The sequence below is a fragment of the Papaver somniferum genome, chromosome 2 (genome assembly GCF_003573695.1).
Source record: "Papaver somniferum cultivar HN1 chromosome 2, ASM357369v1, whole genome shotgun sequence".
In the NCBI taxonomy this organism is placed as follows: Eukaryota; Viridiplantae; Streptophyta; class Magnoliopsida; order Ranunculales; family Papaveraceae; genus Papaver; species Papaver somniferum.
Genome location: NC_039359.1, coordinates 1,898,437 through 1,910,039, shown reverse-complemented (window position 1 = coordinate 1,910,039; position 11,603 = coordinate 1,898,437). Strand labels below are relative to the sequence as shown.

The 11,603-nt window shown below is 36.6% G+C and overlaps 2 protein-coding genes across 2 annotated transcripts; one reads left to right on the top strand and one right to left on the bottom strand.

Moving 5' to 3' along the window:
• Window positions 1-607: 607 nt before the first annotated feature.
• On the top strand, window positions 608-2,886 carry LOC113346659. The gene is made up of 5 exons (XM_026590141.1): window positions 608-1,133; window positions 1,225-1,418; window positions 1,512-1,545; window positions 1,622-2,241; window positions 2,410-2,886. Exons 1-5 carry the CDS (start codon window positions 797-799, stop codon window positions 2,692-2,694), a joined length of 1,470 nt encoding a protein of 489 aa, XP_026445926.1. The 5' UTR covers window positions 608-796; the 3' UTR covers window positions 2,695-2,886.
• Window positions 2,887-3,031: 145 nt separating this feature from the next.
• Window positions 3,032-6,997, bottom strand: LOC113346658. The gene is made up of 8 exons (XM_026590140.1): window positions 6,585-6,997; window positions 6,207-6,312; window positions 5,968-6,069; window positions 5,180-5,884; window positions 4,409-4,775; window positions 4,206-4,287; window positions 3,726-3,970; window positions 3,032-3,471 (listed from the first exon to the last, which is right to left on the bottom strand). Exons 1-7 carry the CDS (start codon window positions 6,855-6,857, stop codon window positions 3,770-3,772), a joined length of 1,836 nt encoding a protein of 611 aa, XP_026445925.1. The 5' UTR covers window positions 6,858-6,997; the 3' UTR covers window positions 3,032-3,471; window positions 3,726-3,769.
• Between the last annotated feature and the right edge of the window lie 4,606 nt (window positions 6,998-11,603).

Here is an 11,603-nt window from a genome sequence, read left to right as displayed (position 1 = left end):
ATGCCAGAGAGGAATGTCTTCTAAAAAGCATCTTAGGCACTCGGTCCCGTCTCGTGTTTTATCTAACTCAATACTCTCAGATTCCATAATAAATTGAGCAATATATGCTTGTTTGTAAATCTTCCAAAAACATATTTGACACCCCTCCCTAAATGCTTGCTCTTGCCCTGTGAACTCTTAAAAGGAATATGTGCTCCTCATCAGACACGGGATGAGCATAAAGGTCGGGCTTTTACTGCGTCGTTAGCCCTTTGTAACATCGTGAAGAAGATTCCCAGAACGTTCTTAATGTTATTATAACTGCTTGAGGGTGGATCTTGGGTCTGCTAAGCATTCATTGTTCATAATGAATCACTATTAAAATGCATCATCATTAAAGAAAATAATGCGATACTCACCAACCTACTAGCTCCATAATTTGTCAGCGTGGAATTAATCGTAGGTCTAAACAGCAAGACATACTTCGTTCAATTTCAAACAAAATACTATTATGTCCATGTGAAACTGAAGGTAGATTTTATTGTATTTGCTTACACATTAAGTATATTACTATATTTATAAAATATGATCCTGATAAAGTTTATTAATCGATTTATAAGTTTGTTCGTAACTACAAAGTCAGATTCCAGATTAGGCAGGCTATAGTTTTTATACCAAAATCAGTCATCAAGTATCATAAAAGATCAGCCTCTAAACAAAAAATAATAAATAAATAAATTCAACATGTCATTGGTATAGTGGTCACATCTGGATTGTATTTATTTGTCGGACTTATTCTTCTCCTTCATCTCAAGTCATGGCCAGTACCGATGTTGGAATTGGTGGTGGTGGTGGTGGTGGTGGTGGTGGTGATGAGAAATTCTGTAAGGAGTACTTGGTCCTGAAACCCGAAGAGGGAGGTTACCGAAATCTGTTTCATCTCCTGTATTCCCCAAACGTAGAGCATAGCAAATTTGTGGATTCCCCAGCAGGTACAGAGATACATGGCATTAAACGCCGATGGTTACTCGTTGTATCTGTCACTTTACAGAAAATACTACTCTCTTTGGGGAAGCCAATGTTCTGGATTGGTTTGGTTATTGAAACTTTTCTCAACACCAAAATAGTCGAATTTTTTGTGAACCTCTTTCAAGGTCAGTTTTTTAGTTACTTGTCTACTCTTCATGTCTTTGTACATCAAATCCCGTGATATATCTCTTTGTTCTGTGATTGGTAATTATGCAGGTAAGATGCCATTGCCTGATAAAAATTCCGCGACTTTTACGTCGTTTATTGGTCACCTGGACTCCAGAGTGGACCTAGACAAGAAAATCGAAGTTGGAAGCAGTAGATATCATGGAGCTCTATCAGCTATGGCAGCTAAATTGTCCTATGAGAATGAAGCTTCTGTGAAAACCGTAGTTAATGATCATTGGAAGGTACATATACCCTTGAGGTCGTCTAAATATATGGATTGGATATCTCCTTTATATATCTATATATAATAACAATCTATTGGTGATTGTTTGCAGATGAAGTTTCTGAAGTTCTATGATTTCTGGAATGGTAAGAGTTGCATGTAAAAATATCCATCAATAGAGAAATTAATTTGATCAGATATTTAAATGATATAATTTGGCAGATTATCAAGGAAAAGCGACAACACAGGCCTTCATGTTCCAAGATAAAGAAGAAGATCCTGAGTTAGTAGTGATGGCATTTCGTGGTACTGAGCCATTTGATGCAGACGCATGGATTACCGATCTTGATATATCTTGGTACGATCTCTCATGCTTGGGAAAAGTCCATGGAGGATTCATGAAAGCTTTGGGGTTAGTAAAAGGTGAAGGATGGCCGCAGAAGTTCAACCGAACAGGTTCAGACCAGCGTTTGCTTGCTTACTATACTTTGAGAGACGAGCTACGAGAAATACTTGGCAAAAACGAAAATGCGAAAGTAATTGTGACAGGACACAGCTTAGGAGGAGCACTGGCTATACTTTTTCCGGCGGTGTTAGCGTTCCACAAAGAAGATGATTGGATGTTAAAGAGGTTTGAAGGTGTATATACATTTGGACAACCAAGAGTTGGAGATGAGAAACTTGGGGAATACATGAAAGAACAGCTTAGGATAAATGATATTAAGTACTTTAGGTACGTTTATTGCAATGACATGGTCCCTAGAGTTCCTTATGATGATAAAAGTCTGTTGTTTAAGCACTTCGGAACGTGCCTCTACTTCAACAGTCGCTACGAAGGAAAGGTTCGTCTCTCTCTCAAAAACAATCATACTGAATAATTCCAGCAAGTTCTTGGCACCATCATTTCTTGGTTCAAACATGTTGTTTATTTGTCACATTGGAATATATAACCGTGACTTTTTATAATTTTTGTCTCTTAAGCCTAACACAGTTTCCCTTGTTTGAAATAGGTGGTGGATGAAGAACCAAACAAGAATTACTTCAATATTTTCAGAGCTATACCGAAGATGTTAAATGCAGTCTATGAGCTGTTTCGAAGCTTCTTTATTGGATACTGGAGGGGGACTGAGTATTCTGAAGGGTGGTTCTTGATATTGTTTAGGGTTGTTGGTGTGATGATTCCAGGATTATCAGCTCATTGTCCTCGAGATTATGTTAATATCACACGAATAGGTTCCTTAACTCAACCTTTACATCTCCAAGACCTAGCTGGTGAAAGTCTTAAATTGGATTAATTGACTAAGATACATTGAACATTTACCATTCTTCAAGTAATTATCTGCACTTATTCTTCTTTTCAAGGTTTCTGTTTGAAATGTTACTTGGCAAGCACTAAGTTGTTGGTTGTACGTCTATTGCTAACTAAAAGCATTGTTTGTAGGTCATTTTAGGAATGCCGTGTTCTATCTAAAAATGCCTTTTTTTTATCTTGCTTGTCTTTGGCATTGGCCACATTGTAATTGCTGAAAGCAAAATCCAAGTGTTAGGTGGGAATATGGCAGAAGCATTAATTCTTGCAGAAGTATCCTAGAATCGCTGTATCTCTCTAGCTAGACACTAATTGATTAAGAGTTTATTTAGAATGCTTACCGGTTCCATAATTTGCACTTTGAAATACAGAGTTTGGCCCAGTCAAAAGCCTTTCATCCTTTTAAAGTGCTTGATATTAGAGGAAAAAAAAATCCAAATTACACCCATATGAACCCACATTACACTTAAACTCACATGTTCTCCCAATTGTCACTGTCAAAATACATCCTGGAATGCGAGAGGTAAACACATACTTACACGCAAGGATAAATACATTATTGTAACTCCTTAACCACCAGGAAGATCCCATTCCCTTGCTTTTAACAGGGGACTTACGTTTCATCTGACCCAGGTTTTCCTTCAAGGAGAGTTACTAAAAATTTTGCTGCAGCAAAACTCAATTCAACAGTACCTTTGAACTCTGAAGTTTTAACTGCAACCATATCATCCTTTTTACTGATCTCTGAGCTTGCAATTCGCCTCTGCAAGTTGTGACTAAACATGTTAAAATTCCCATTTTTATTGCAAAGAAAAGAGAAGCTTTTAGCATCATATTTCTAGCAACCTACCAATTACCTTATGGAAAGAAAAAAGTGGAAATTACTGGTAAGCATCAAACGTCTAAAAATATGATAAGTTTAAAGCAACAGGCATAGAGAACCAGGGGAGCTGCTATATTGCTTTGGCAATTAGAGCTTAACTACTCAATATTGAAAGTTTATAGAACCGTTCTTACCTGATATTAATAGTTAGAAAGATGGTAATCTGAAACTGAACTTTTTAAGACAGTTTGAAGCAACCACTCAATGAGCCAATTTGTCCACGCTTGCGGAAAGATGTCAACTTATTGGGAGTTTTGGGAACCTGGTGAGATTGGTTATCTGAAACTGAACTTCGCATAACTTGGGCTTTCTTTTGAGCTGATTTTAGCTTGCTCATAATTTTATCCATCGAAGATGATCTCTTTTTCTCCAGTTTCATCTGAAAAATTCTTTAAATTAGTATTAATATCTAAACAACACGACCAAGCCTACGGTGAAAGTTCTAGCATTTGTCAGAAATATTTCTTAAGTGGTCAATACATTTTGGAAGGAAATACTAAATTGTTGGCAGTAAATTCTTCATGAACAACTTAATAGGCATAAACTGGCTAGTCCTGTCTTTTATTATAACTTGAAATACTTAATGACAAAGAAATCGAGTGTAAAAGGAGAACCTCTAATTTACGTATTGCTGCCTCAGCTTTTGCTTTCTGTAAATTCTCCCATGCAGTGATTTTGGCTTCCTCGCTTTTGGACCTAATATGCATGACAAGTGAATACAAGAATCAGATTAGCTTATTGTTATATATGCTAAATACATCATTTTGTAACTACTTGAGATAGAATGGAAACAGTAAGTGCAACAGAGAATGTTTACTTTGTTGTGGATGTTGTGGTCTCTGCAGCCTCCCAAGCAGAAGCTCGAGATTCAGCAGCTTTGTTTTTCCAATCTTCAACATTTGCCAATTCATTTTCTTGCCTTCTGGTTCCGTGTTTCTTGGACCACCTTGTCATAATAACTCGGTCATCCACCTGAACATCCCTGACTTCTAATTGAGATGTAAGGCGACTCTTTAGCTCCAGAGTGGGAAGGAAAGAGGGAGGAGGCGATGGGGAGAAAGAAAACCTCCCCTTAGGAGAAGAGCACTCACTACCCTCAGGGCTCATTTGGGTTGCCATGTCTCTCCTTGAAATAGCCCGAGTTACCAAGGTCGCTGCATCCTTGTTACCATCAACTTTTCCAGCTGCATGTTTGTGAAACATTAACAAGATAAAAAAAAAATAGTCACCAAATCGAACTCCTAGCAATAGTTTTAACTTTTAATAATTCCATGAATCTTTGAAGATGCACAAACATTCTTGCATTCAGCGTTTGTGATTGAACTATGGTCAACAGCAAAGTGGAGATTTAGTACAAAACCGATTCTGAAAACTGGCGACTGGAAGGAGAGAATTCGTAAGAAGATGATAACTCCTATGCTGATTAATGACCTTTAGGCTTAACTATGTATGTGAAAGTTTGGTTTCAACTCAGGCACAGGACAGAGAATTGTCTCTGTTCAATACTCATGCTGCCTAATACATCAACCACATTATTCAACACACAAAGCTCAGAAAAGCTCATTCATATAAATGGAGACTTACATACCTTGCGATTCAGGTAATGATGACCTGTTCAAAAGATCTGAGGACCATCCATGTACACTAGCTGAACGCACCAGCTCCGTATGGTCTTGATATGATTCTCCCCCACTAACACAATCCCCAACACCACCAAAATGACTTCTATCAGGCAAACCATCAGCAACCATGGCTCCAGATGAAAATGGAGAACCCGCCATAAAATTCGCACTGCTCCGACCATCAAACATATGAACAGCAGGTGAATACATTGAATAATAGGCAAGACCAGGTGCTCCAAGAGGTCCACTCTTCGCCTTTGGCCTTCTCTGGGGCTGTTGAGCTGAATTTCTAGTAACACTGTCAACTGGACTAAAAATCCACTTCTCTGCATCTTCCCATTTTGATGGTAAAGTCTTTCCATTGTTAAACGGCAGCAATGACGCACCCCCAGTTTTTCTATTGCCATTCACCGGCAATGGAACCCTTTCGGAACTCCACCCTTTTTGAACCATTGTATTCCCTGGTCTATAATTTGGAGTTCCGGGACTTGGGAAATTACCTGATTTAGTAGAAGAAAGCGACGCTTTCTTCATTGAAGTTAAACGTGGAGAAGGACTAGTAACATTGCTTCCAGACTTACTCACATCTAAAGAAGTCGGTCTTTGCCTATCTGACAATTGCCTGGCCGATCGAAAACCCTCAGTTGTATTACTCCCCTGATTCTGACATTCTGAAATCAAAACAAAACCAATTATAGGTCGATCAGAATTAGACACAAACCAAATCTCAAAATTAAGATTTCTAATATTGTACCTCTGATAGCTTGAGAGATGTACGCTTTCGTTGGACATACAATTTGAGAAGTGTCTTCTGTTTCTTCTTCTTCTACTGCTACTACTTCTTCCTTATTGCTTTCTAACCAAGGATTCAAGTGTAACAAACAGTCAGTGAGTTTGATTAATGCATATCAATTATCAACAAAAAAGAAAAAGAAAAGAAAAGGTTGCATCTTTTTATCTTTTTGCACCAGCTAGACTATAATCTAGCAGTACCTTTATTAGCTTTTTCCCCTGTTTTAACAGGATAACATCTCTTATGAACTGTAGATCTTAAATCTGGACCACTTGAATACCCTTGAAGATCACGTCCAACCAAATGCTGTTTCAAAATCAAAAAGATTTTAGCATTTTTTTCAAACGACAAGACGGGATTCTGATTTCTACATTAAGAGTTGCAAATTTGAATACCCCTTTTACAATATCGGCACTATTTGATGTAATATGTGTAAATAACAAAAGAAAAACATCTTAATCAACCTGGTCTTTGTTTTCGGCAACATCATTTTTATCGTTTTCTTTCTACTGGATTGCATATACACGGTCCACATTTGAAGTTGTATTTACATGCATTAAAAAGAAATTCTGTTTCACCTTAGAGACTTCAGAACCAAGAGAAATGTTGTTGTTGTTGTCTCGTTGATACTGAAAACCATCAGCAGAAGTGAACGAAGAACGTTCGACACTGCCACCGGAATGAGAAGAGTAGAGACTAAAATTAGATGATTCAAGAGTGAAAATGACTGAATCTGGACTATCGTCTCTAGCTCTGAAAAATGATTTTGATGATAATGCTGAGGACAATGATGAAGATGATGATGAAGGTTTCTTCTTCTTTTGTTCATGATTATCTTGAAAGCCCAACATTGTCAAAATCAATGGTGGGAACACAAATTGGTCTTAGGATTCTTTTTTGGTTTTAGCCCTGAAACATCTGCTTGAGTTTCGGGTCCTTGAAAGAGAAATCAAATTGTTTATGTTTCTCTCTGTGTTTTTTTTTTCTCTCTTTTCTATTGCGCGTGCTGCTGAGACTGATAGAAAGTCAAGAAACTAACGTGAAATTTCTGCAGCAATATTTTAGTTGGACTTAAATGCCACTGATTTCTATGTTTAGGTTTTTTTTGAAAAAGAATGGGAATATCTTTGACTCGAACATGTTTGGTTTCAGATTATGTTTAGGAATTTGGATCCGTATTGGGGTTTTTTTAGTCCTAATCACATTGCTCTTCTCTCTCTCTCTCTGATTATTATTTTTCAGATTTCGAGATTTAAATTAACTTAGTTCAACTAAATGACAGTTAAATCCTTGAAAGTGCAGAACTGAGAGTACGGATTGGAAATTTTGATTCTTACCCTATCACACTTGAGATATCTTGTGTACTGGAAATTAAGAAAATGTGATTTGAGACTTTGGAAATGATGAATGAATATGATGAGGGGTAAAATTGGTATTCGATCTATTCAAATTCAAAAAGGAATTGCTATTTGCCATGATTCCCACCCCAAGCAAGTAAAACATCGTATCATTATTGGTACTGGCTGGGAGAGAGCTGAGCTGGAGTGAGCAGCTAACATGCGCTTGAGGTGGCATTAATTAATTGAATGAGCAGTTGGTGCTGGAGGCAGGCATCAGACCCGGAATGACGGGTGTCAGCCAGCTACGGTTTAAAACTTGTTGTGTTAGATATCACGAATCAAATTTAGTGAGCTACCTGGGTTGTACTTTTACAACTCATAAACAGGAGCGCGTGTTAGAGTCGTTAGATCCTCCTAAGCAGATTCGTGTGTACAGGTAATAACTAGTAGATATTGCGTATGCATGTGTGAGCTTATGGTCGGAGTATTATTCGCGTAGTTCTTTTTAGATAACTTTGTGTTGGGGTTTGGGATCTTTACAACTCCCAGTGTTAGTGTTCCTTATCTTTAATCTTCACAATATTATATTAGATCCTTCTCGTCAGTGAGTAAAAACAGAGTAGTGTTTTTTTATGTGTAATTTTGGACACTCGTCGTAAGGGTGCATCAAACTACCATTAAAAATAGGGAACAATTTTGTTTCTAGTGCATGGATTTCTCTCCATTTAGGCCCCGATTCCGTATATAATCAGATGAGATGGTGAGAGTAGAGCGACCTAATTTTGCATGTATAGCTCGGTCCTACTGTTCCAAGCCAGAAAGTCTTTGCTGTGTGTACTGTATCTTATGCACATGGATCGTAGTTATGCAAGGTACAATAGTACCCTACTGGCAACACTATATGTATATCAAGGAATTTACCTTTACATGACTACCAGGTCCACCGCATATGTAAAACGTACACCACCTATATCCCAATCCCAAAATTCATCTCTCCCCTCCGGGAATTAATCAAAATTCAAAGGCATCAAACTTATTTTTATCGTAGTCAATTTTCTTGGTCCGTAAAGAATTATCCTTAAAAATTTTACTAAGCTAAGGGTTAAAAATAAATACACTATGGTGCCTAGCTTTATGGACCCAACATGCTAGTTGTGCGAAGCTTTATGGACCCAACATGCTAGTTGTGCGAAGCTTTATGGACCCAACATGCTAGTTTACCAATATCGAGTACCGAGTATCCGCGAGCTAAGCCATCAATAAATTATACTGCGAAATGAAAAAATCAAGTGTTACAATAGTTTTTTTTTCTTTTTTTTATTGCTATAATGTGGATCTACAACTACAGTCTCTAACTGAGTTGTGTTCAGATGCAGGTCCGCAATTTTCCGCAACTCCCACTCACTGATCAGAAAGCTTTGTTTTTTAGAGTGCTGTGATCCGTTAAGTAATGGATATTTTATCGGCATTTACTAGTTGTACCGGAAAATATTTCCTACATACCGAATTTCATTAAATCCATCATTATTATGCATCCACTATCTAACCTGGTTAAATGGGGGTTTATAAGGATTAATTTGGGCCTATCACTACGTGACAAAAAAGAAATATTTTGAAGTACTATGAAAAGCCCCTTAACCAATTATTTTTTTAATGGTTAATTGCTTCTATCCAGAATCGGTTTATATGGACATGAAAATCAACTGATTATCCAGAATCGGTTTACATGGGCATGAACATAAACCGATTGTGGGTAATTTTTTTCTTTTTTATCTGTAATTATGTGTTTTTAAACATCAAATAAAATTAAAATTCATTTTATACCCGAGTTAAGAATGGGTATGACTTCATAGTCAGTTTCAAATCGTTTAAGAAGTTGTATTCGTTTTCAATTCAAGTACAAAGTTATACTCGTTTTCAATTCGAGTATAAAGTTATACTCATTTTCAAATCGGGTAAAAGCATATAGAACTATTTTCATTTTCATTTTTAATCAAAATGAAATCAAATCGAGTATGATTTCATACTCATTTTATGATCGAGTATTAACTAAATTTTTTTTTGGTTAACCAGAATCGGTTTACACGATACATATATAAAAACCGATTCCTAACGTTGCATAACAGGAATCGGTTTTTATATATGTATCGTGTAAACCGATTCTAACAAAAAAAAAACACAGGAAAACAATTATCTCTTCCATACCAGAATCGGGCTATGTGGGCATTAACGTAGACCGATTGTGATTCAATTTCCTCCGACCAGAATACCATCCAAGACAATCGGTCTTTGTGGACATAAACAACAACCGTTTCTAATTAAAACCGGTTTACAAGTGCATTGACGCGGACCGATTGTTATAAACTCAAAAAACTTTGATTTAAAAAATTGGATTGTTTGAGTGATTACATGTTATCGAAACATATTCTAGGGGATTTGGTTAATAGAAAAGTACCTTATTCGAGCTAAAACGGAAAATTACCTATTTTAATGAATTTGGTGATTATCAACAATATTTACGTTTGATTTTGAATTCTTAATTTTTGATGGAAATGGAAGTGATTTTGATTTGATTAAAAAAAAAAATTATTAGGATTTAATGAGGATAAATTGGTAATATTAAAATTTCATAGAGGGTAAAATGGTAGTTTCATCAAACTTAGACACCCCTTATAATTTTCTATGGGGTAGATGAAAAAATCAATAGGCCCAGTTAATCACCATAGAGCCCAATTTAGCCAGACTATCTAAACCTTAGACTCAGTAATAACAAGCCATTTGGGAAATAGCACGCCATACACGGAAGCCGTGCACAACGATGAGTGACTGACACATAATAGTATATGGATTTGGTTGGGAAATTCAACTCATTCGGTTCACTAGTCAGTAAGTGATTGTTTGCCTTTTTGGTTCATCATATATGAGGTAACATCATGTTTGCGATGGTGAAATTTAACTAATTCGGTTGATCTTTCATTTTTATTTCAAGCTGTCTGTTGATGCGGTAGTTGGGGACTTGGCTCTGGAATTAGGGTAAAAAATTGATCCTCCTTTTATATCTTACTTCGGCATGCTTGTTGATGCTACAAGGAGGAGCTTTGTACTTCGGCATGTGTTCTTATTTAGAAATGTTAAAGGAATACGTACTTACACAAGATTACGATCTGATTACTTGTACGATTTTATCTTCTGGTTTGATCAATATTCAGTTCTTTCACTGGTGATTACTTAGTTCTTATCCAATTAGGGTTACCAATTATCTTTCAGGTCGGTTAATAGAATTATAAAGGAATTAGGAGAGAGAAAGAACAAAGAAAAGTATATTGATCGAGTTAGATTGAATACAATAGTTGACTTACAAGATTAGCCTCTTGGGCTTTATATACAAGCGTTTGAATTACGCTAAGTGTATGTCTGGCGAAGGATAACTCGTGTTTACCTGGAGATGATATCAAGATCCGCTCAGACTTTATTTCGTTGCTAAGTTACTTTCTCGACCTGGAATCTTTATTATCTCTCGACCTTCAGGTCTTAACTCTGACAGCTCTTAGTCTAGTCTTCGCTTCCTACTTCAGATCTCATGTCTTACATGTATCACGATATTAGTCATCATGTCTCGCGCTTAGTTATATCGTTATCTTAAGGTTATGCTCCATTTGAGGACCTACTATCTTTAACTCGACCTGAGCTCTTTCTTAGCGTTGAGCTCTAGGACCTAACAACTATCACTAATTCGATAGATACCATATTTTGTAATATAAAGACACTTTGATTAAAACCTCTTTGGAAATTTTACCAATTTATTTTCTTTGTCTCATGCTTATATATAATTTTATTGAGAACATATCGAATTAAGTAATGATGATATTTATCTGGGCGAAGATGATGACAAGAATAAGATGAGTTGAGTTTCTTGGTATACAATTGTAGACTAAAGGTGGCCTTAGAATCTGATATTTGAGATTTGCTCACATATCTTTGTCAGCAAAGTCATATCGGATATTTTTTATAGAAAGACACGCATGGTGGAAAAAAATTACTTGCGAAAAGATAAGAGCCAATATTTTTTTTTTGAGAACCAAGACAGTCTCCAGAATTAACTGGCAGGAGCATGTGGTTATAAATATAAATAACCAAACATGACTTTCAAGAGTGTGTTGATTTCCAAGCTATGGATGGCAGAAAGATCAACTTCTGGCAGAATTGGAGGCACTTCTTCGCTAGAAAAGAAGCATACAAGTCTACTCGGGCTCAGTA

What these genes read in the sequence shown, in the direction of transcription:
- LOC113346658 (XM_026590140.1), bottom strand. Translation starts at nt 6,857, where the DNA reads ATGTTGGGCTTTCAAGATAATCATGAACAAAAGAAGAAGAAACCTTCA. An exon ending in TTGGTTCTGAAGTCTCTAAG is followed by an intron (nt 6,313 to 6,584) that starts GTGAAACAGAAT and finishes ATTTTGAAACAG; the next exon opens with CATTTGGTTGGACGTGATCT. An exon ending in ATCATTACCTGAATCGCAAG is followed by an intron (nt 4,776 to 5,179) that starts GTATGTAAGTCT and finishes ACAAACATGCAG; the next exon opens with CTGGAAAAGTTGATGGTAAC.
- LOC113346659 (XM_026590141.1), top strand. Translation starts at nt 797, where the DNA reads ATGGCCAGTACCGATGTTGGAATTGGTGGTGGTGGTGGTGGTGGTGGT. An exon ending in TAGTTAATGATCATTGGAAG is followed by an intron (nt 1,419 to 1,511) that starts GTACATATACCC and finishes GATTGTTTGCAG; the next exon opens with ATGAAGTTTCTGAAGTTCTA. An exon ending in GTTCTATGATTTCTGGAATG is followed by an intron (nt 1,546 to 1,621) that starts GTAAGAGTTGCA and finishes ATAATTTGGCAG; the next exon opens with ATTATCAAGGAAAAGCGACA.